This window comes from Diabrotica virgifera, chromosome 7 (assembly GCF_917563875.1).
Source record: "Diabrotica virgifera virgifera chromosome 7, PGI_DIABVI_V3a".
Lineage (NCBI taxonomy): Eukaryota > Metazoa > Arthropoda > Insecta > Coleoptera > Chrysomelidae > Diabrotica > Diabrotica virgifera.
The window spans coordinates 248662894-248688945 of record NC_065449.1 but is presented as its reverse complement, the minus strand read 5'-3'; the positions used below and the strand labels follow the sequence as shown (position 1 = coordinate 248688945).

Genomic DNA, 26052 nt, shown 5'->3' with positions numbered 1-26052 from the left:
GCATGCGTCTCTAAAATCCGAATAGCTATGATAATTGCCGATGTGTATCTACCATACACATAGTTTAGTCAGAATACAATGCTCAAACAGTCAACGTAGAGATGCATGTCTGTGGTGTCGTTGAAACTGAATACGCAGATACAATCAAACGTGGCAGTATATCAAAAGCGCCTTAAGCTCAGAACTTCCAAATAGCTTAATGTTCAGAGATGAGGTGAGGTGATACATAGGGAGCTGAAACATTGACTCTCAAAATAAAATCGATAGAAGTAAGATCAGAGCCTTTAAAATGTAGATGGCGTATGCACGCCAATGGTGAATATAAAATTCTTAATTGTATGTCAAAAAATGCGCAATAACTACCTCTTAAAACCTACCAAATGTCATTTGCATATCTCAACCGGTTTTAGAGCAATAAATAAATCGTCAATTTGTAAGAAAAAATTTAACATCCCGTATCTCAGAAACGAAGGATTTGCGGGCATATGTTTATAAAGCAAACGGTCATTATTTTTTCATGCAGAATTACGCCTTAAAGTTTGTCTCACTTATTTAGAAGCTGATGAAGAACATGGCTAGTTGTTAAAGTACCTAAGTTTTTATTATCCAACATAAGTGAATGAATCAAAAAACATAATGTTAAAAAAACCTGAGGCTATAGTTCTGTTTTAATTTCAGTATTTTATAAATGCTAGAATATTCCACAGGGTGCGGTGAACTTTAAGAAAATAACACAGTTTGATTGGTACACCCGGTATACAATGACAATTTATCTGTCTAGCAACAATATTATTACAGCGATATTGTTAAAGAATAAGGCTATAACATATTAAAAAAAAAGAATGTGTGTTTACTTTGTACGCACGTAAGAAGTTATACTTCTATTGTGTGATTTCAACGAAATAAATATACTTTAAAAAGTTTATTTGTATTTTATTTAAATATTAAACTAATTTTAATACTTACTACTTTCAAAAAATTTTTATGAAAACAATACCAAAAATAATAAAAAAAGAAATATGAATTGTGCGGATTCGAACGCGGGACCTTTCGATCTCTAGTCGAATGCTCTACCAATGATCTACCACGGCTCTGTTTACATCGCTCCTCGGACATAATTACAATCACGGTGACAAATAGATCAAGTAAAGTATAAAATAAAAATGTTTTAATATTACGTATTAGCTTACTCCCGAGGAAGACAAATATAAAGACACAACAATTATAATAAATATATTTACTAAAAACACTAATATATTCGTTTTGCACCTTAGTTGCGCTGATACATATCTACATAAATTGAAAGATATAAGTCGATACTGTCTGTGTGCGCGTGCGCGCAGAATAATAAAAATTCACTTAGTCCGTTCTTTAACGGTAAAATATTGCAAAACCTCTAAATTTTAAAGAACCGCTTGGATTGACATGAAATTTGGCATACAGATAGATAACAAGTCAAAGAAAAAAAGTGATATTGTGCCGATATGGGCTTTTGCCCTGGGGGTGGTTTTCACCCCCTCTTGGGGGTGAAAAATATTCTTCCAAAGAAAGTCAGGAAATGGATAAACTGGCTAATTTTAAGTAACTTTTGTTCCATAGAGTTTTTTCACTAAGTCAATACTTTTCGAGTTATTTGGCAGTGAATATGTTCATTTTTCAACAAAATAACCATGCTTTTAGACGGTTTTTCGCAAATAACTCAAATAGTAAGTATTTTGTCGAAAAAACATTCTTAGCAAAAATATAGCCTGTAAAAATTTAAAAAAAGGTGTATACATCACGTCTCTACACCTAGTAGAAGCAGAGATATAGCTAATGAAAAATAGGTTCATATTCGTCAAATTCCAAATGGAATACTTTAACGTGAAATAATCAAAAATGAAGCACATTTCGGGGAAAACTCATTACAATTTATTTAAAGTGTTTAAAAAAAGCTTCATTATTGTTTTATAAAAAAAATTTCTAGCATCAAAATTAAACAAGTTACGCTCAAAATAAAGTTAGTCCCTTTTGGTTTTGGTAAAAAAATCGAGAAAATCACCCCCTAATTAGTATCTTAAATGAGCTTAATCATTACGACTTCACAAGTTTCTTGACTCGTGTATATATTGTTTATATGATCTGTAAGTTTCATCGGTTCAAAGTCCTTATTATTGAAATGGCTGTAGTTAAAAGGGGTTGAACTAGTCACTGATCACGGATGAATGCAAATTTAGAAACACCAAATCTTAATCAATTTTTGTCTAACAGAAAAACAAAAAAATACATCATTTTCAGAAAAGCAAATCTGACTTTTTTGTTTTTCGAGATTTTTGGTATATCTAACAATTTTTAAGTTATTTTGAAGAAAAGCATATTTTTCAAAATTTAAATTTTTCAAAATTTTACTTTGAAACCAAATTTTTTCAAAAATAAGCACTTTGAATCGATGAAACTTACAGATCATATAAACACAACATAAGTAAAATAATTTGTGAAGCGGTAACGCTTAATTTCATTTAAGTTGCTAATTAGGGGGTGGTCTTCCCGATTTTTTTTTGCAAAAACAAAAGGGACCTGCTTTATTTTGAGCGTAATTTGCTTTAATTTAATGCTAGAAACTTTTTGTAAAAACAGAAATAAAGCTTTTTTTAAACACTTTAAAAAAGTTATAATGGGTTTTCCCCAAAAAGTGCTTAATTTTTTGGATATTCCACGTCGAAATATTCTATTTGAAATTTGGTGAATATGAATCTATTTTTCATTGGCTATAACTCTGGTTCTACGAGATCCAGAGACCTAACGCGTACACCATTTTTTTTTAACTTTTTTATGAGCTATATTTTTGCTAAGAACGTTTTTTTCGACAAAATACTGACTTTTTGAGTTATTTGCGAAAAATCTTCTAAAAATGTGGTTATTTTGTTGAAAAATGAACATATTATCCACTCGCAAATAACTCGAAAAGTGTTGACTTGGCGAAAAAGCTCTATAGAACAAAAGTTACTTAAAATTAGGCAGTTTACCCATTTCCGGACTTATTTTACACATATATTTCTTCACCCCCAGGGCAAAAGCACACATCGGCACAATATCACTTTTTTTCTTTGACATGTAAGCTATACACATGCCAAACTTCATGTCAATCCAAGCGGTTCTTTAAAATTTAGAGCAAAAACCGTGAAAGAATGGACTAACTCTCAATCGCGCCTAAAGAAGTATAACTTCAATAACTTAAATAGGACAACAGGTTCAGGAAATTAGAGACATCAAAATGACCCATTTTGTGGGGTGCCCGTTTTTCGTGCCGGTCAGTGTATTTTCTTTGCCTGATATTCATGGAAGACAGGGAGATATGTTATACAACATTTCTACGATTTTTTCGCTGTTTTTATTTTTGTGTTTACTACAAAATTTGCTTTCAGTTTAATATTTACCTGAAAATTGTTGTGTAAACCATATTTGCATTCACCAGGATGACACAAAGGCCAACTGCCATTTGCATAGTCTGTTATGTTACCAGTGGCGTCCCTGAGAACAGTACAACCAGCTATTACTGCCATTAAGATATAAGTTATAGATGTTATTAATATAGACAACAGAGTTCCTTTGGGAATAGACGAGGAAGGATCCTAAAAACAGCAAATAATAATAATTAATAAACACAATATTAGTCAGTTAAACTTTATATTGTATACCATTAATGTTGCATATTTGATGTATTATTTATAGATTTACCTTTAGATCACCAGATATATTAGCTCCTGCTAAAATACCAGTGGCGGCGGGGAAAAATATAGCAAAAACGCTGAAGAAATTGTGTGAAACACCTTCTGACAATCTATAGTCAGAAAACAAGTTGTGGTATGCTAGGGTAGCTAAAATTTGAACAGTAATTAGTAAACGATAACTTTTTATAAAAGAGAAGAAGAAAATGTTGCAACTAAATTCTTACATAGGAAGCCAGACTCCCGCATAGTGTGTATCATTACATGAACATTTCCAGAACAAGATGATTGGTAATGCTTACAATTTTTAGTGTCCCTTTTATTTTTACTTACCGTTATAGCCTACATAACCCTTCGCTCTAGCTTCGAGCGACCTTGGACCAATAAACGAACCAATGCAATAATCTAAAATAGCTACCACCAGGATCACCAGCAGACCAAATTGTGCCTAAAACAGATTCTGATCAACATATATTCTAACATTCATTATTTCACGGTTTTTGCTGTAAATTTTAAAGAACCGCTTGGATTGACATGAAATTTGGCATAGGTACGCATAGCTAACATGTCAAAGAAAAAAGTGATATTGTGCCGATGTGTGCTTTTGCCCTGGGGGTGACTTTCACCCCATCTCGGGGGTGAAAAAATATATGTCCAAGATAAGTCCCGATATGGATAAACTGACTAATTTTAAGCAACTTTTATTCTATAGAGTTTTTTCACCAAATCAATACTTTTCGAGTTATTTGCAAGTGAATATGTTCATTTTTCAACAAAATAACCACGTTTTTAGACGGGGTTTCGCAAATAACTCAAAACGTGAGTATTTTGTCGAAAAAATATTCTTAGCAAAACTATAGCCTATAAAAAAGTGAAAAAACCGGTATATATAGGGTGAGGCAGATAACTGGCCTATTAGAAATATCTCGAGAACTAAAGGCAACAGAATCATGAAAATTAGAATGTAGAGGTTTTGCAGGATGATCTATTAAATGAAATTATTTTTCTCTTTGCAACTTCCGGTTATACCGGAAGTTGCTTATAACTTCCTTTTTTTTTAAATGGGACACCCTGTATATTTTTACATTTTTGGATTCTCCTCAATATCCTCTTTTTTAAAATATGAGGTTTTGTAATATTATACAGGGTATTTTAAAAGATAGTTACGTTTTTTTATTAATTTCGTAGCAATATTCACATCCTGTAGAATTGTAACAGTTTAACATTAAAAACTCTGCTTACGTTCCAGTGATTTTTAATATAGTCTACTATTGTTAAGAATCATAAGTATAGCTAATTTTGAAATTGTAGTATACAGGGTTGGTCGAAACTCGGAATGAATATTTTCTGAGTTTTCTTAAATGGAACGCCCTGTATTTTAGTATTGTAATGAAATGATATTTCATAGTACTTTTTTATTTTATAAGTATTCCCTATACCTAATTGCTTTAGTTTGTGAGTTATTGGTGATTCAAGCTAAACATTAATTGCAACAAAAAATACGTAAAATTTTATTAGGTTGGCAGTAAAAAATTCAATCACAAATAATTTTTCAGAAATAAATACATATTAATCCAGACTGATCCTTAAAATTACCAATAATGGTTTAGCTATCAAAATACCTACGTAGTTAAGATTGTTGGTGCGATTAACAATTAAGCACAAATTAAAGCAGTTAAGTATAGGGAATGCTTAAGAAATAAAAAAGTATCATAAAATATCATTTCATTACAATACTAAAATACAGGGTGTTCCATTTAAGAAAACTCAGAAAATACTCATTCCGAGTTTCGACAAACCCTGTATACTAAAATTAAAAATTTAGCTATACTAATGATTCTTAACAATAGTAGACTATATTAAAAATAATTTGAACGTGAGTAGAGTTTTATATGTCAAACTACTACAATTCTACAGGGTGTGAATGTTGCTACGAAATTAATACAAAAACGTAATTATCTTTTAAAATACCTTGTATAACATTACAAAACCTCATATTTTAAGAAAGAAGACATCGAAGACAATCCAAAAATGTAAAAATATACAGGGTATCCCATTTAAAAAAACGAAGTTATAAGAAACTTCCGGTACAACCGGAAGTAGCAAATAGATGAAAATATTTTCATTAAATAAATGACTCTTCAAAACCCCTTAATTCAAATTTTTATGATTCTGTTGCCTTTAGTTCTCGAGATATTTATATAGGCCCTTTATTTGCCTCACCCTGTATATTAGGTCTCTATACCTAGCAAAAGCACAGTTATAGCTAATGAAAAATAGGTTCATATTCGAAAAATTCCAAATAGAATAATTCAATGTGAAATATCCAAATAATGAAGCATTCTTGGGGAAAACACATTACAACTTTTTTAAAGTGTATAAAAAAAGCTTTATTTCTGTTTTTATAAAAAAATTTCTAGCATAAAATGTAAGCAAGTTACGCTCAAAATAAAGTTGGTCCCTTTTGTTTTGGCAAAAAAAAAATCGGGAAGATCACCCCCCAATTAGCAACTTAAATGAAATTAATCGTTACCGCTTCACAAGTTACTTTACTTATGTTGTGTTTATATGATCTGTAAGTTTCATCGATTTAAAGTGCTTATTTTTGAAAAAGATTGGTTTTAAAGTAAAATTTTTAAAAATTTTAATTTTGAAAAAAATGTTTTTTTCAAAATAACTTAAAAATTGTTAGAGATACCAAAAATCTTAAACAATAAAAAAGTCGGCTTTACTTTTCTGAATATTTTGTACTTTTTTTGTTTTTCTGTAAGACAAAAATTGGTTAAGATTGGGTGTTTCTAAATTTTCATACACTCGTGATAAGTGACTTCAAGCCCTTTTAACTACAGCTCTTTCAAAAATAAGGACTTTGAACCGATGAAGCTTACAGATCATATGATCAATACATATTCGAGTAAAAAACTTGTGAAGTGGTAAAAATTAAGTTCATTTGAAATGCTAATTAGAGGGTGATTTTCCCGATTTCTTACCAAAAAAAAGGGACCAACTTTATTTTGAGCGTAACTTGTTTACTTTTGACGCTAAAAATTTTTTTTTAAAAACAAAAATAAGCATTTTTTAAACACTTTAATCATCATCATTGGCTCGACAGCCCTTTCTGGGTCTTGGCCTGTTCCAGGATTCTTCTCCACTCTGATCTGTTTCGTGCTTTTTTTCTCCAGTTTTTTATTTTTAAAGTTTTTATATAATTTTCTATTTGTTCTAAATATCTCAGCTTCGGTCTTCCTCTTGTTCTTTTTCCAACTGGCATCTGTTTGAATATTTTGTTTGGTATTTCGCCTTCTTCCATTCTTTCTACATGTCCCATCCAACGCAGCCGTCCTATTTTAATGAATGTTATGATATCCGGTGATATCATTGTGATATCACCGGATGATATATTATGATAAACACTTTAAAAAAGTTAAAATAAGTTTTCCCCAAAAAAGTGCTTCGTTTTTTGGTTATGGCACGTTAAAATATTCGATTTGAAATTTGACGAATATAAACCTATTTTTCATTAGCTGTAACTCTGCTTATACTAGGTATAGTGACCTAATTTATATTCACCATGTTTTTCACTTTTTTACATGCTATATTTTTGATACAAATTTTTTTTCGACCAAATACTTACTTTTTGAGTTATTTGCGAAAAACTGTCAGAAAACTTGGTTATTTTGTAGAAAAATTAACATATTCACTCGCAAATAACTCGAAAAGTATTAACTTAGTGAAAAAACTTTATAGAACAAAAGTTGCTTAGAATTAGTCCATTTCCGGACTTATTTCGAACATATATTTTTCACCTCCAAAAGGGGGTGAAACTTACCCCTAGGGCAAAAGCACATATCGGCACAATATCACTTTTTTTCTTTGACTTTTTAGCTATGTGTATGCCAAATTTCATGTTAATCCAAGCGGTTCTTTCAAATTTAGAGGTTTTGCAATATTTTACCTTTAAAGAACGTACTACAAGCAAATATAAAAAAATAATAAATAACATTTTTTTAAAAATCCACAAGGAAAAAGTTTTCCTGCAGTTGGCTGTATACCATGTAATACAAAAAAACAGTAAAATCCTGTATAAAAGGTATATTTAAAAAACCCTCAAAAGGGCTCACATCAATATCACATAACTAGTTTTCGACTGGTTTACCAGTCATCATCAGTGCTTACCTAAAATGAATATAACCTTATAAAAAGGGAAAGATGTCGAAATTTTGACTAGGGTTAAAAAATAGTCGGTTATACTCACGTGCAATGTGGTTAGCATGTACATTGAACGTGAGTATAACCGACTATTTTTTAACCCTAGTCAAAATTTCAACATCTTTGCCTTTTTATCAGGTTATATTCATTTTAGGTAAGCACTGATGATGACTGGTAAACCAGTCGAAAACTAGTTATGTGATATTGATGTGGCCCTTTTGAGGGCTTTTAAATATACCTTTTATACAGGATTTTACTGTTTTTTAACATTTTTTTATTCCCCCCCGCCCCAACTTACTTTTGCTTCCCACTCCATCCCGAACACCACTATGACTGTTAAAACCACAATAGTGATGCTTCCAATGATCCTGACGTCATGTACGTCGCCATCTATGATTTTTAGGTGGTACACTTCCAACAGATCTTGCAGGGATTCACAGAAACCCACGACGTACATAGCGCAGGCTACGGCATTGGCCAATGAAAAGATTAGGCCGATCGAACCGCCAAATTCTGGACCCAGACTTCGTGATATCATGTAGTACGTTCCACCTTAAAATTGTAGATAAATAATTGTTATTTATTAGGTGGAGAATAGATGAAAAAATATTTAGGTAGTATTACTCGTCAAGACTATGAGTAACTCTCTTACCCGTTAGCGCAGAAAGCAAGCAGATGGAGAAAGTATTCGTAGAGAAATAGACAGATGAATGCTGGAGGTCGACTAAACTATCTGACTTTTAATCTTTTAAACAAAGTTTACAGGTCGAGATAACATAATTGGCTGACAACCGGGGGGGGGGGGGTCACAAAACACCCGCTCTTGAAGTTACTGCGTGGTGTGCTTCTTTGAAAACGTTGCAAGCCAAACAACGGCTGTGGACGGCGGTACTACGGAGCCATGATTACCTAGATGGTTAAGATATTCTCGAGTTTTGGTGATTTGTACTGGCCAGTCAGATCACCCGATTTAAGCCTTCTAGACTTCTTTTTACGGGTTTTTTAAATTGCGGCTGTACGTCAATGAGTTTCAGACTCAATGTCATCAACTCTGGTGGCGATATCATTTTGTCGACTTGATGGAATAAATTACAATATTTATTTCATCAAATCTATTCTAGTGGTTTTTCATAAAAAAATACAGCAAAAGAACATGGGGTAATTACTTTTGCCCCACCTTGTATAAACAACTAGTATGATCCACAATTTTCAAGGTCTGCGACAATAAAAGATATTGCTAATAATGGCGATGTAAAAATAACTAAAAACTGCGTACTAATATTTAAAATAATAGGACAATAAGTTTTGATTTACGTTTTCCAAGTATTAACAATAAATACCTGATTTAATATTTATTTTATATTGTTTGTTTAATATGTATTTTTATACTTTGTGTCGAATCTGAAAGTCAAAGCTAGAATAACAGAGATATTGGTTTGATAATGTGTAACAAAAAAAATTTAAATAGAAAAACTCAAACTAATGAACATTTGAGGAAGAAAAGACAACATAATACAAAATTCATTGTTAAAATAATAATAAATAATTATTTAAATCTGAAACTTTTCTTATTGGAACCCCTTTCTGGTAACATCCTTAATCTCTGACCTTTATAATTTATAAGTCAAGAGACGACCAATAAAGAAAGCGAAAAGGTCTCTACAATATGCAGTCACATTCCGCTTTCATTCGTCTAGCAAACGGTCCGAAAGAAAGTTCCTAATACTTAAAATCTGAGTAAAGATAAAAGTGAAAATGAAAGACAGTCCAGGGTAATAAGGATTTCCTCGGGACACTGAAAGATCCAGGTAGTTGACTACTTTTTTAGTTATTGTAGACCTATAGGGTGAAACCTATCTGTTTCCTGCCTAGAGTTCGCGTCCGTTTTTTAATTATTAACAATTTAGTGCCAAAATCGCGATTTTTTCGAGTTTTTGCACTCCATTCAAAAACTAAATAGTTGACATAAAATTACAAAATTCAGTTTTTTAGAACATTGAAAAACCTTCAAAATGCCGATTTTTGAAAGTTAAAAAGTTAATTTGTTGCTACGCAAACTGCAAAATAAGTGAAAATCGTTATTTGTTAATAAATTTTACTAAAACTACCTTAGAACTTTAGTGTTTCACCCAAAGTTGGATATTGGGGTACCTACTTAACAAACCTTCAAAATTTGAGAGCGATCCTTTAATTAGTTTAAGAGATATTATATTTGTTTATCCCAGAGACCTTTATTTTGCAATAAGATAAGACAGAAAATAATGAAGATAGAGCAATTCTGAGTATGCCAAATGAAAGTAGAAGAGTGATAGTATCAAAATGTATTAAAAAAAATATAAAAAAAATAATTAACATAGTCAAAAATCTTAATGCCAAATTTTTAAAATTTTGTAGTTTATAAACATTTAGAATAACTTTAAAAATGTCCGTAGAAACAATCTTTTTATATATTCGAAAAGGTACTATTTTAACACAAATTTTCTAATAAAAAAAATTAGCCTGGGCTCAAAATAATTAAGGAATCTCATTAATGCCATTTTAAAGAAAGGGATTTGTATTTTTTCTTAAAAAATTTACACAAACATTATACCTACCTTCACAGCACCCTCTACGATTTTTCAAAAATGTAGTGCAAACGATTACTAGGGGAACCTACAAATCCAGAGAGTTAAAATACCGAAAAAGCAATTTCAAACGAATATAATTTGCTCTATCTCCGGATCAACTCAATTGATTTTGATCTTTCTTTTTTTAATTGGTATGTAATTTTTACGTACATTACAAATATGCAATTTGTTTATAAATTTATTAATTAATAAACAGTCCAATCTGTTTAAACAATTCTTGAAAAATATTTTTTTTACAGAAATCTATTTTTTTAATCATAGTATCATTAATGATCACAGAAAAAGTTAAAGTACACTTTAATAAATAAATGATTTTTATTAGATAATTATTTATTGAAGATAATTTATTTATTAAAGTATACCTTAACTTTTTCTATGATTAATAGGGATAGTAAGATTAAAATCATGGATTTCAGACTGTTTATTAATTAATAAATGTCTAGACAAATTGCATATTTGTAATGTGCAAAAAAATTACATACAAATTTAAAAAAAGAACGATCAAAATATATTCAGTAGATCCCGAGATATAGACAATGATAGTAGTTTTAAGTTGCTTTTTTTTTTTAGTTTATGAACTCGTGCATTTGTCGGCTCCCAGCTCCACCTTCACTTACCACGAGTAGTCACCAATTGAACTATATTTTTAAAAATTCGTGTAAAATACCAGCTTTTCTAATATGTAAAATGACTTTTGCTACGGACAATATTTTTAAAGTTATTCTAAATGTTTTTAAACTACAAAATTTTACAAATTTGGCATTAGGATTTTTGACTACATTAGATAATTTTTTTACTGTTTTTTAGTACATTTTGATAGTATCAGTTTTCTACTTTCATTTGGCATACGCAGAATTGCCCTATCTTCATTATTTTATGTCTAATGTTATTGCAAAATAAAGGTCTCTGGGATAAACAATTAGAATAACTCTTAAACTAATTAATGGATCGGTCTCAAATTTTGAGGGTTTGTTAAGTACCCCAATACCCAACTTTGGGTGAAACAATAAAGTTCCAGTTTACCAGCACAGGTAGTTTTAGTAAAAGTTATTAAAAAATAACGATTTTCACTTATTTTGCAGTTTGCGTAGCAACAAATTAACTTTTTAACTTTCAAAAATAGGCATTTTAAAGGTTTTTTAATGTTCTAAAAAATTAAATTTTGTAATTTTATGTCAACTATTTAGCTTTTGAATGGGGTGCAAAAAATCGAAAAAATCGCGATTTTTGCACTAAATTGTTAATAATTAAAAAACAGACGCGAACTCTAGGCAGGAAACAGGTAGGTTTTCATCCTATAGGTATACAATAACTAAAAAAGTAGTCAGCTACCTGGATCTTTGAGTGTCCCAAACATGGTCTATTTCTAACTTGTTGCCCTAGAGTAACAGTTTATGTTTCGTTTCGATTCAGACGCGATACACAATCTCCAGACAGCTGTTTCTGTCTTACGACGTCCTCAGTGGAGCTGCGTGCACACCTCTGAAGCAAAGCGAAACCAAACTGTCTATTTACTATTCGAATCATTTTTTTTTAAACTTCTACTTTGAAGTGTGACATGTGACATACAATTAATTGGTACTTACCCCCTTTTATAACGCCATTTGTGCTTATCGCTGACATTGAAAGCGCCGTTATTGACGTTACTACTGTTGTAGTCAATATTAGTACAATAGACTGTCCTAGAAAAGGTGAAATAATAATGAAATTAAAATGTTTACTCATTTTTTAAATCAAGCAAACAATAAAAAATATATAAAGCGTTGCTAAATCTTTGGAAACCATGGATGGATAGATCCCAAAGTTTTCCTCATTTAGTTAACTGCCTCCTCTCTGATTTTCTGTCCAGAACAGAGATGGGAAGAACAAAATACCATCTTCTGCAGAATACCATGAAGGGAATGATTTTAGGAAAGCGTAGCGTTGAAAAGTGATGAATGTCATTGCTGCGCAATCTCAGAGAACAGTGTAGTGCTCGTCTAATCATCTTTTTTAACCCCTTCGTGCCGGACCGTCATTCGGCAAGTCGGCTCCAATATACGGATTCGACGCGGTCGGTTAAAATAATACAGTATCACACTACAATTAATTAAAGTTAATGTAATAATAACACTAATTTTAGAAATAAAACTATTTTTATTAAATTTATTATTCTACATAGTATGTGAGTTAAATTAAATTTTATCCATAAAATATCATTTTAAACAAAAATTATTAAAAAAGATAAACAAGATAATTCGGATGGAATTCCCCAGATTATTTTGTGCTTTATATCATCCCAGTCTCCTAATCTGGGAAATTCCATCCGAATTATCTTGCAAAGGTAAGGTAAGTTGTAAACAGCAGCACAGTAACTTCACCTCCCACATAATCCCATCAGTCACACATCCAAACAAGCTTATCACCAATCAAATTAACTAAATCTAATCTCCTTCTGGGCATCATCCACTTTTGGGCGTGGTTTCCCCACTTTTAGATTTGAATAAGGTAATTCGGACGGAACAAAAATACCTGAAATATGATGCAGATGGTGGCACTGCCGTATATGGCGAACGAAAACTCATGATGCACCCGTGTGCATCACCTTACTGAGCGGACAGTCAAGCATGATGCACACGGGTGTATCACCGTACCGAAGGGGTTAAAGCAGCTATAAACTGAATATTAATATAGTCATGATAATCGCCAACCTTCGAAAGGAGACGGCACCTTAAGAAGACGAAGACATTATGTACTGTACTGTACCGATGAGGTATTGCGGAAAGTCCACTAAAACGTCTAAAAGTCACAATGTTCTTTATAATTACTTTTTTGTTACCAATTGTTTTATTTGCCATCTGTGTTACCTTTTACTAAACAACTCCAATTGCTACTAAACAAAACAAATAGTTTCTGTGAAGAATATGGACTAAAAATGAACATGAAAAAGACCAAATACATGATAATAACAAAGAAATCAAACATACAAACAAGCATACATTTGGGAAATGTACCGATAGAAAGGGTTGATAAATACAAATACCTAGGAACCTGGATTTCAGAGAAAAACGATCAAACAACGGAAAGAAGGACCAGGATAGAAATAGCAAGAAATGCGTTTGTAAAAATGAAAACAATTCTCTGAAACAAAGACTTTAGTTTAGAACTGAGAGTAAGAGCTTTGAGATGCTACGTGTTCTCGATACTTCAATATAGACTTGAAATCTGGACATTGAAGCAAGAACACATAAATAAACTACAATCATTTAAAATGTGGTGTTACAGAAGGATGCTTAGAATAGCATGGACACAGAAGAAAACGAAATTATTGCAAGAAATGGGCAAAGAATGCGAAATAATAAACACAATAAACATAAGAAAGTTACAATATCTGGGATACGTAATGAGAGGACAGCGATATGATATGTTAAAACTGATAATAAAAGGAAATATAAGAGGCAGAAGGAGTATAGGTAGAAGAAGAGTGTCTTGGTTGAAGAATTTAAGGGACTGGTTTAAATGCAGTTCTATAGAACTCTTCAGAGCAGCAGTAGATATAGTAAAGATAGTGATGATGATATCCAACTTCCGATTGGGAGACTTCAAGAAGAAGAAGTTACCTTTAAATATCGTATTGTAAATGATCCATATACTAAATAAATAAAATTTTTGATTTCCTTACCAATTCCTGCTTGTCCTACGACCCACGTCAGACGAAGAAACAGCATAACACCCCAAATATTTAACAGGCATCTTATTAGCACCCCTTGAATCCATCCAAATTTTAATTGACCTTTGCTTTCGATTATTTTCCCATTAAGTGGCCCTGTTGAGCCCCTTTGGTCCTAAAACATATTATTTTATTTACCGATGGGTGAGGTTTTTTTTTATGTAATTTCTGTGAGATCAAATACTCAGGGGTATTAGTGACATTATATCTGGTTAACGAAATTAAGATAGGTAAGGACAATCAAACAAACGAAGTATACAGAAGAATAATACAAGAAAGGGCAGCATACGGAGCTCTTAGGAACGTCTTTAAGAGTGACATTCCAGTTAATATGAAGAAAAAAGTTTTCGACCAATGCGTGTCACCTGTGATGACATATGGAGAAACATTATCGCTCACAAAGAAAAACGCACAAAAACTAAGAGTACCGCAAAGAAGAAAGGAGCGATCAATGATAGGGGCTACTCTACGAGACAGGATTAGAAACGAAGATCTACGAGTTAAGACCAAAGTCATAGACGTTATTGAAAGAAGCTGTAACTTAAAATGGAAATGGGCTGGACACGTTGCCAGAATGAAGGACGGAAGATGGACTCGCGCAAACTAGTTGAATGGAGACCAAGAGCCGACAACCGTAGCAGAGAAAGATCACCAACACAATGCCAAGATGGAGACACACAAGGAATGCCTATGTCCAGCAGTGAATCGAGAGAGGCTGGTGATGATGATTATAACAGACTTCGGTTACCATTTTCAATCTCACCAAATATAATAATGACTTCATATAATACACCTAATGAAATCGTCACTATTACCAATGAAATGCTCGTTGTAATAGCAATGGCATGTCAAAAAAATCTGATTATTTCCTATAGTCGAGGAAATGAAGCATTTTGGTTCGCAATTTTTTCGTCCAGTATGGATTAACTTGAAATTTTCATAGAAGGTAGGGAATACTCCAAGGATCATTTTCTATTTCATGCCGCTGTACGCTAAAACCTTGGGGGTGGTTGCCACCCCATCTCGGGTGCGGGAATATTTTATTACATTTTAACCATGTAAGTCGATGTAAAAAGTAATTCTAAGAAAAAAACGTTTTTTACATTTTCTTCGTAAAACTAATATTTTTCGAGTTATTCGCGCTTGAAAGTAACAGTTTTCGATGAAAAAATCGACTTTTTTAGAGGATTTTTTGAGAATACCTAGAAAAATATGCATTTAATCAAAAAACTGTAGATATCAAAATTGTATCTTTTGGTAACACAAACCAAATTCTTTTTCTGTAATATCTTTAAGACCAATACAAACCGAGATACGGCGTGTTAAAAGTTAACTTTTTTCATCAAATGCATAATTTGAAATATTCAAAGTAAAATAACGGAAAAACTTTGCATTTTTCGAGGAAAACTTAAATTATCTTTTTTCAAGTATATAGTTAGGCCTTTTAAAAAATAATAAAAAGTTTCTAGCCTGACAAAAGCGACTTATGATAAAAAAAGGTCGGTACCTGCTTTTCTCTATTAAAATTTCAGTGAAAACCCCCTAACTACCCTCCTAATAAAAAATTGGTCTTCACCTTTGTGTAATTCCTTTTATATTTGTATTATCAATACACCCAAGAAGTTTGACCTATTTAAAAGGACTAATTTTAGAAAAATTGGAATTTCCCATTTTTCACCTTTTTCTTCAAAATATCTCCGAAAATACTGGAGATACGAAAAAAATGTCGGACTACTAAATTGTAGTTTTTTTAATAACTAAAATTCTCTTGTGCATAGATTTTCATTACATTGAACATTTAGCGAGATATAGCTGTTTAAAACCTCTATTTACGAGCAAACACCCTCTTATTCGAGCCCTTTAAACCCACCCTAATTAAAAACTAAGGGATCTTACGGAATTTAGTTTGCACAGTCTTATAACTCTTCAAAAATCCTACAAATTCATTTTTGAAAAAAATTTTATCGCCAAAAATTAAGGAGCTATGTTTATAAAACGAATTTTTTTTTCGAAAAATTTGGACAGTCCGCTTATGGATAATTTTAAATGTATGTATATACCGTAGAACTGCAGAACTAGTTCGTATACTGGAAGATGACTAAAAAACTATTTGTATTTGTGCACATTTGTAAATTCGTATTTTTGTGTAAATAAATGTTTTTGTAATTAAAAGATGAAAGATGAAGTTTTTCAATCCTAAAAGCAACATTAATAATATTGAAAATATTAAAAATATTACTAAAAGATTTTTAAATTGAAAAACTTATTGGTACATTTTGGTATACATTTTTATGTTTTTGTAATTCTTTAATTCTACTCTTTTTTTCTGTATAGATCTATTAAAATATCTAATTATAAAAACTGTAATGTTATTAAGGGTGGTTTTTAAGGGTTGAAATATTATGATATTATATCCTAAAGCAGGGGTCACCAATTATATTTCCTGAGGGTCCGTTTCGAAAACCTCTGACATTTCCGGGGTCCGGAGTTAACACTACCTTCTGGTTGCTACAATTCGGTAAACAAATCAGAAGACTGCAGTGCGAAATTTTTAGGCAGAACTTGTTTTTAACAGTCTTTTAATAAATCCATAACATTACGTTTTTGCTCCCGAAATACTTACGTTTTTTGCATTTTTAGGTCATCTTAAACAAAAAAGATTTTCTGACATTTTTCTCAAAACTTGATAGATTTCAAGTTTTAAGCGATTTATAAACTAAAAAATGCGAAAATAAGCATTTTCGAAGCTTGAAAATTCATGTGTAAATTATTATTTTTGTGGTTGTCAAGTGCCTAAATTGAAGTTTAAGCATTCAGTTTCAAGATTCTGGTGAGTTATCGGGGTTTATTTCAATTTCGACCGTTTATTTTTATTGGCGTATTTAATTAGCACATTGGCAATACTTAATTGAATAAATAAATAAATCATTAAGAAAATGATATGTTAATAATAAATTTTAAAATTTTAATAAATGTGAAGTATTTGTTGGGCATTTTTTGCATAAGTACTTATAATATGTATAATAATTGCGACAGAGACGCACCATAAATTGCGATGTGCGGCGACTATTAAAAGTCGAGTGGACTCGCATAATTAACAATTAAAAAACAACGGTCTATATTGAAGTAAGTCCCGATTACTCGTTAGAATTATGAAATTGAATTCATAAACTTCAATATAGGCACTTGGTAACCTGAAAACTAATAATTTACATATGAGTTTTCAAACCTCGAAAATGCGTAGGTATTTTCACATTTTTTAGATTTTAAATCGCTTATAACTCGAAAACCATCAACTCTTGAAAAAAATGACAAGAGACCTTTTTTTAAATACAATTTTCGGAGCTAAAAGTTAATTTTGAATTTGTATAAAAATATTGTTTTGCCCGGCATCCCGGGCCCCTTCTGATTTGTTTAAGAAGACATTTTTGAACAGTAATCCACGAAAAAAAACCGAATCAGAAAATTTGTCATTCTTTACAAAATTATCAGTGAGAAAAATTACATTTTTTATTATGTACAACCCGTCTGAAGTTTGGAGTGAGTTTGGTGCAACTGATTCTCATTGGGGAGTTGAGATATTCATCTGTTAGCTGAGATCTGTACCGATTTTTAATAAAGTTCATTCTTGATAAAGCGGCTTCGCACACACACTTAAGTTGAGTCAAACATAATATACAATTTCATGGCCAAATATTTTCAAAATTGCTAAACGCTATATTCTGAGTTTAATGACGGTCCGCACAAAAGTAGCTCACGGTCTGGATGCGGACCGCGGTCCGCTAATTGGTGACCCTTGTCCTAAAGTATAAAACAATCATTATTTAACCAATCAAAACCAAATTTTACCCATATTAAAGTTTACCATGTTTTTATATAATTTTTGAAAATAAGGGGTAGTTTTCACCCCTAAAAATAATCAACGCCCTTAAGCATGATATAGAATATGAAGTACAGGGTGACATGATCCTAATCCCAAATTTTTATGTAAATTGATGCAAGCCGAAATTATTAATTTAGGATAAGTAAATTTTTTATATAGGTATAGCTCCAACAAGTGTGGTTTTAAGGGTTGAAATATTATGATAGTATACCTTAAAGCATAGAGCAATCATTATGTAACTAATAAGAACCAAATGTTGGCAATATTAAAGTTTAAAATGTTATTTTATCATTTCTTACAATTAGGGGTAGTTTTCACCCTTAAAAAACCAAAAGCGTACAACGTCTCAATATAGAAAATGAACTAGAGGGTGTAATGAGCCTAATCCCAAATTTTTGTACAAATTGATGCTGGACGAAGAAATTGCGAGGTTTTGCCATTTTTTCAGCTTCATTTCCTCGACTACTATAATTTAAAACAGATATGGCAACAAGGGAAAAATTGCGTGCGAGTCCTATTTTTTGACTTAGACCATATGAAAATGCACACTTCCAGAATTCAAAGATTCAGGTACCTGTATTTATATAAAAAAAAAATTAACAAACATTGTTTTGTTGTCAGGTAAACTTTTCTTCGCCACTTTCCCCCTCAAATTTAATTAAAACCCACTGCCAGTCTCTATATCGAGATAAGTTCTTCGCAAACTCCGTTTTAATAGATAATCTACTCAATAAGGTCAGTGTAATTACTTCGATTCTAATTAATGAAGATAATTTCGTGAGTGTAGTCGTAGGTATTTTCATTCTTAATCACTCTACCCGATAGGTTAATCTTAAAATAAGTTCGCGAATTAACAACAAACGAGTCTTATCTAAGTTGTATACAGGGTGTTTCATTAATAATTGTCCAAATAGTAACTGGAGAAACCTTAGGACAAAATACGAAGATTTAACCTAAATCACTTAAATAAAATGTGGTTCCTTACCGAGTTACAGGGTGTTTTATCTAAAAATTTAAAAACTATTTTTGCTCAGCATTTTGAAACTATTCGACGTATCACTACCATACTTGGCAGAAAGTGTGACTACTAGACTCCCTACTAAATTATGATAAACAAACTTTTCTAGCTGCTACCAGAGGCATACGACAGGGGATGGTGAATGGTTGACCCTTCTCAAATTGTACGCCACTGGAGGAATTACTATTTTAGTGCCATTTTTAGATTCTCCAATACTTTCTACGTAAATAATATACTCTTCAGTGGTAACGATAAAGTCATTAGTTTTCGAGATATTTGAAGTTAAATATGAAACAACACAGTTATTTTGATTATTTTATGATATGATTCATATGATTAAAATTTAAAAATTATTTGTACCCAGTACTTTAAAACCATTTGACGTATCCTTATCATACTTGGCAGGAAGTATAGGTACTGTGAATCGTACTAAATTAAGATAAATTACCGTTTCTAGCTACTACCAGAGGCGTACGACAAGGGATAGTGGCTGGTTGACCCTTCCCAAATTCTACGCCACTGACGAAATTGCTATTTTAGTGTAATTTTTTGATTTTGCAATACTTTTTATGAAAATAACGTACTCTTCATTCGTAACGATAAAATGATTAGTTTTCGAGATATTTGAAATTAAAAATGAAGCGACACAATACATTAATCAAAATAACAGTGTCGTTTCATTTTTAACTTCAAAAATCTCGAAAACTAATGACTTAATCGTTACGAATGAAGAGTATATTATTTGCATATAAAGTATTGGAGAATACAAAAATTGAACTAAAATAGCAATTTTGCCAGTGGCGTAGACTTTGGAAAGGGTCAACCATTCGCTTTCCCCCGTCGTACGCCTCTGGTAATAGCCAGAAACGTTTGTTTAACATAATTTAGAATTTTGTACAGTATCTATACTATCCGCCAAGTATGAAAAGGATACGTCGAATAGTTTTAAAATGCTGAACAAAAATAGTTTTTAAATTTTTAGATAAAACACCCTGTAACTCAGTAAGGAACCACATTTTATTTAAGTGTTTTAGGTTAAATCTTCGTATTTTGTGCTAAAGTTTCTACAGTTATTATATGGACAATTATTAATGAAACACCCTGTATAGACGTATACATACAGTATGATGAAAATCTATGGAATGAATTCATTATATCACAAACTCATGGCTTAAAAAATCTTAAAACACGCCAATTTTAGTAAAATCAGGAAAAACAGCTTTAGATTTAATTCGATTCGGGGGCCACCATTATCGGTTGATCTAGGTTTCTTCTTTTCAGAGTCTTCAGAGCCGTCTGTGGTGTATACCAAAGCGAACTAACTTTGGCGGCCCCACTAGGCAAAATAATAAAATATTTTATGCATACGGACGCATTAGCGACCTTCAGTAAAGGCACAGAGGATGTAGTCTAGGCACCAGAGGGGTCACCGTGTCCTTTTCAATTCTGATGGACAAACTCAACGGTTTCTTATGTATTTTTGGCTGCTGATTACGAATTTCGAGGGTGGATTTCGATCCGAGTGGTCAAAAAATTGTTATAAACAATTTAATTGTTTATAAATTGTTTATAACGCTCTGGCTCATAAACTAAAAGAGATAAAAAAGAATGTTTGAAATAAAATTTGTTCGTTAATAAAAAACAAAGAAAAAGATGTTTACTAAACTTAAATCCAGCAATTATAACTCAAGATATTGTAAAATTGCACACAATGCAAATTGCAAATTGCAAAATAAATATTTTTCGAAGCTTTATCGATCGTAACTCGGCTTCTACGCATGCAAATGAGCCTTAGAAGGTCTCATTTTAAAGCTTCATTAATAAGCTTCCAAACAAAGTTTGTTATATTACTTTATCTTCATTTGTTTTAAAGTTATACCCGTTTGAAGTTATAATTTTCTTTAAAAAATTGTACATTAATTTGTTTATAAGGGTTTCAAGTAAATTTGAGCTGTATACATTTATACTTTAATTAACAATAATGATAGAAAAACTCAAAAGGAATAATTTGAGCTTAAGAAAATGTTCGTAACATTAATTTGTTTATAAGGGTTTCAAGTAAATTTGAGCTGTAAACATTTATACTTTAATTAACAATAATGATAGAAAAACTCAAAAGGAATAATTTGAGCTTAAGAAAATGTTCGTAAGTTTATTTTTGGTCAAGATATCGATATTTTAATGGCGTGCTATGAGGCGCAACATCGGCTTACAGTCAAGTATTTTTCGACGCTGATGAAACTCGACGCTTGATCGTAACTCGGCTTCTACGCATGCAAATGAGCCAATATGTGAAATCCATATAAAAATGGATCGAGTTATTTTGCAGCATCATCATTGCATATAAAACGAGCATTTATATTGTGGCGGCATACACACAATTGACGTGCCTGGATGATGCTGTAAAAGAACTGGATCCACTTTATATGGATACTATCCACTATCCACTGGATATCTATATGATATAGATTATATCTATATCATATAGATAATTAGACTCTGAAGCCCCAGAAAGTTTTACTGCCTATAAGAACAGACTTAGTACCACCATGTAACTGTAAAAATTGCTCTAAGAACTTATGATGTCAAAAAGCTGAGATTCCCTGTATACGCTCTGAGCTTCGCTGGTGTCGCTCCTAGCGGTTACTAATTCAACTTTTACCGGTAATTTTTAAATTTATTATTTAATTGTTATCGCTTAATATTTACAACGCAAAAAAGTAATTAAATTGTAATCGATTTTTTTAAGATTTTTCTAATCATTTTGACGTTCTATTGATAAAATATCAATTTCTTACTTCGGATACTTTGACAATAATCTTGTAGATGGCGCTAAGATTATAATAGATTATTTATAATTAGATATTACGGAACATTAAAAAAACTTAAATTCAGTATTTAAAACGTAAGTATATTTAAGATAAAAATATATACCACAGCTTTGACCAACTAATATTGTTTATAATTAATGTTTTTAATTTTAATTTTAAATTAATCACTTTGACATTTATGCCAAATTTCCAGTAAACGTTTACAAAATTATCACTACTGGCGTTCGCGAATTTGTAAATATCCCCTCTACGTACGAGCTCACAGCGTATATCTCGATTTAGATGCATGAAACAAAAAGTTTGTAAAAATAGTATTAATAAATAATATCAACTTACTTTTGGTTCTATTTCTAAAATATTAGTTTTTAATGTTTTTTTTCTCATTTAGTACAAAAATTAGAAAACAAAGTAAATAGAAGAAAAGGTGATTCGAGCTACAGTATGATGATTTAATTATAAGAATTATATGATAAAATTGTATTAGGATCTTCAAAAATGAACAATGAAGATAACGTATATATACATAGAAATTATAATTTGCATCGAGAAGTTAGCGCGTGAACCTTTACCCGGTGAGCCGATCTTGCGCCTCAGAGCGCACTATTAAAATGTCGATATCTTGGCCAAAAATAAACTTACAAACATTTTTCCTTTGTCCAAACAAGCTCAAAATATTTCTTTTGAGCTCTTCTATCATTATTGTTAATTAAAGTATAAATGTTTATAGCTTAAATTTGTTTGAATTCCTTATAAACAAATTAATGTACAATTTTTTTAAGAAAATTACTTCAAATGGGTATAACTTTAAAACAAATGAAGATCAAGTAATTTAACAAACTCTGTTTGGAAGCCTATTAATGAAGCTTTAAAATGAAACCTTCTAAGGCTCATTTGCATGCGTAGAAGCCGAGTTACGATCGATACAGCTTCGAAAAATATTTAGTTTGCAATTTGCCAATTTGCAATTTGCCTTGTGCACTTTACAATATCTTGAGTTTTAATTGTTGGATTTAAGTTTAGTAAACGTTTTTTTCTTCGTTTTTATCAACGAACAAATTTTATTTGAAACACTCTTTTTATCTCTTTTAGTTTATGAGCCACAGCCTTATAAACAATTTATAAACAATTAAATTGTTTATAACAATTTTTCGACCACTCGGATCGAAATCCACCATCGAAATTCGTAATCGGCAGCCAAAAATCCATAAGAAACCGTCGAGTTTGTCCAACAGAATTGAAAAGGACACGGTGGCCTCTATTTGGCGCCGAGACTAATGCTGGACACAGCAAAAATGGGAATACTCAGCAAAATTACAGGAAACATGCTGAGGGACCGAATAGGGAGTGACGATATTAGGACAATGTAGTGTACAGGGTATAAACGAGTCGACACTAATAGAAGAAAATGGAACAATCACATCAATAGAAGAGCAAACACGAGTCATTAAAATAAAAGGAACAAAGAGAAAAAGAAGAAGAAGGTTCTGTGAAACAAGTAGTTGCGATTTTTTATAAATAGTAAGCTATTTTAATAAACATTTTGAGGATAAATATAGCTTCCAATATTGTCATGGATTGTAAATTTACTAGTGTCTTTCTGCTCTTTTTACAATTTGAGTGAATTTTAGTCTCTTAATTTATTTAAAGCGAACCTACTCTGTAAAAACCGCAAACCGTAATAGTCCAGAAAGCCACTGCGCATCCGCTAGGAAAAATATTCTAATTCGGATTGTTTGCACAATCTTACTCAAAAAGGACTCCTTTTAACAAATTTGCATGTTGCCAGGACCAAAAAGTGGTCAAAAATTTTTTTAACGTTTTTTTTTTGTTTTTTTCCTAAAATTATTTTTTTTGCATGGAAAAAAGTTTTTTTGGGTTTTTTAAATCATTCCAAACAGAAAAGGTCTTTAGTGACTTTTCTCTAAAAATGATAGTTTTTGACATATAAGCGATTAAAAATTGAAAAATTGCCAAATCGGCCTTTTTTAACCCTCAAAAACTATGTGAAAAACTGAAAATTTGAATGTTGCCAAGGTAGGTAGATATTCTTTAAACATCGATTGATGAAATCCCGAAGAGCTTTTTGCAATACAGTATTCAAAACTCCTTTGTTCTTTAATTACTAATCAAGCGTGCGCGACACTATTTTCTACCGACAGTATGGTGCAAATGAAAGGAATAAATTCGTTATTTCGTAAACAGGCGACTTTAAGGAAAAATCCCGAAACAGGTCGATTTTTATTTTTAAGTTATGATATTGTGGCATATATGGTATACTAGTGACGTCATCCATCTGGACGTGATGACGTAATCGATGATTTTTTTAAATGAGAATAGGGGTCGTGTGGTAGCTCATTTGAAAGGTTCTTCAATTCTCTCTTCAGTAATGTAAACATTTACATAATTATTTATACAGGGTGTCCTTCTACTTCTTTTTTTGTCAAATAATTTAATTTAATAAAAATTTTTTGGACACCCTGTATAAATAATTATGTAAATGTTTACATTACTGAATAGAGAATTGAAGAACCTTTCAAATGAGCTAGCACACGACCCCTCTTCTCATTTAAAAAAATCATCGATTACGTCATCACGTTCAGATGGATGACGTCACTAGTATACCATATATGCCACAATATCATAACTTAAAAATAAAAATCGACCTGTTTCGGGATTTTTCCTTAGAGTCGCCGGTTTATGAAATAACGAATTTATTCCTTTCATTTGCACCATACTGTCGGTGGAAAATAGTGTCGCGCACGCTTGATTAGCAATTAAAAAACAAAGGAGTTTTGAATATTGTATTCCAAAAAACTCTTCGGGATTTCATCAATCGATGCTTAAAGAATATCTACCTACCTTGGCAACATTCAAATTTTCAGTTTTTCACATAATTTTTGAGGGTTAAAAATGGCTGATTTCGCAATTTTTCAATTTTTAATCGATTATATGTCAAAAACTATCACTTTTAGAGAAAAGTCACTAAAGACCTTTTCTGTTTGGAATGATCCAAAAAACCCAAAAAAACTTTTTTCCATGCAAAAAAAAAATTTTAGGAAAAAGACAAAAAAAAAACGTTCAAAAAATTTTTGACCACCTTTTGGTCCTGGCAACATGCAAATTTGTTAAAAGGAGTCCTTTTTGAGTAAGATTGTGCAAAAAAATCGAATTAGAATATTTTTCCTAGCGGATGCGCAGTGGCTTTCTGGACTATAATGCTATTAATATTTTGATAGTAGGTATCGCTATAATAAAAACTAAGTAGTTATTGTTTTTATTTTTATTACCTGTTTAGATATAATTACAAAAACGATTATATTTTTGTAAGAGAACGGAATGCGATAAGAAAACGAATAAATATTCCAGAAGTTAATGACATAATTTCTTTTAATTGATAATCGAATAATCGAGAACGGGGCATTATACAGAATGGCCCAGATAGACGAGGCACTAAAGCACTAAAATCGGCCTTACCTCCGAAAAAAAAGGACAAGACGGATCTTAATAATTATTTTTTTTTTGCATTCGATTCGTGAATGCGCCAGGAAACCTTGTGACCCCGGGCCATAATATAATATTGAGAAACTGCATACAAAAAATGCATTCTTAAAGTGCATCTCAAAGAGACAATAAAAAAAATTCGGAACTCGTCAATTATCGGCGGAAATGAGTTCAATTTTGTTACTTGGGGGTTTTTGGGGTCGCTGAAAACGAATATGACGTCAAAAGTGATCTCCGGAGTACCTGTTGCCAGGGGTATTTATTGTTTACCTCGTCATTAAAATTAATTAAAAAATTAGTCAAAAATCATTACTCGGGGGTTTTTGGGGCCGCTAACGACGAATATGACATCGGAAGTAATTTTCGGAGTACTTGGTGCCCAGGGTACCTACTGTTTAGCTCTCTTATGGAGTTTTCGGCAAAAAATTTATTAAAAAATTAGTCAAAATAATTACTTGGGGATTGTTGGGGTTGCTAACGACGAATATGACATCGGAAGCGATCTCCGGAATACCTGGTGCTCAGTGTACCTAATTCTTATGGAGTTTTCTGCAAATTCATTAAAAA

The 26052-nt window shown here is 31.6% G+C and overlaps 1 protein-coding gene across 2 annotated transcripts in view; it reads right to left on the bottom strand.

Moving 5' to 3' along the window:
- Nucleotides 1-26052, bottom strand: part of LOC114325240 (bumetanide-sensitive sodium-(potassium)-chloride cotransporter) — an 83096-nt gene that overhangs the window by 24930 nt on the left and 32114 nt on the right. For both annotated transcript variants that reach the window (XM_028273240.2, XM_050656608.1), the window contains exons 4-9: nucleotides 14205-14367; nucleotides 12130-12225; nucleotides 8215-8468; nucleotides 4041-4155; nucleotides 3718-3857; nucleotides 3417-3611 (exon numbers count right to left, since the gene is read on the bottom strand). In XM_028273240.2, coding sequence (XP_028129041.2) covers nucleotides 3417-3611; nucleotides 3718-3857; nucleotides 4041-4155; nucleotides 8215-8468; nucleotides 12130-12225; nucleotides 14205-14367 — 963 coding nt within the window. The remainder of the gene's footprint in view (nucleotides 1-3416; nucleotides 3612-3717; nucleotides 3858-4040; nucleotides 4156-8214; nucleotides 8469-12129; nucleotides 12226-14204; nucleotides 14368-26052) is intronic.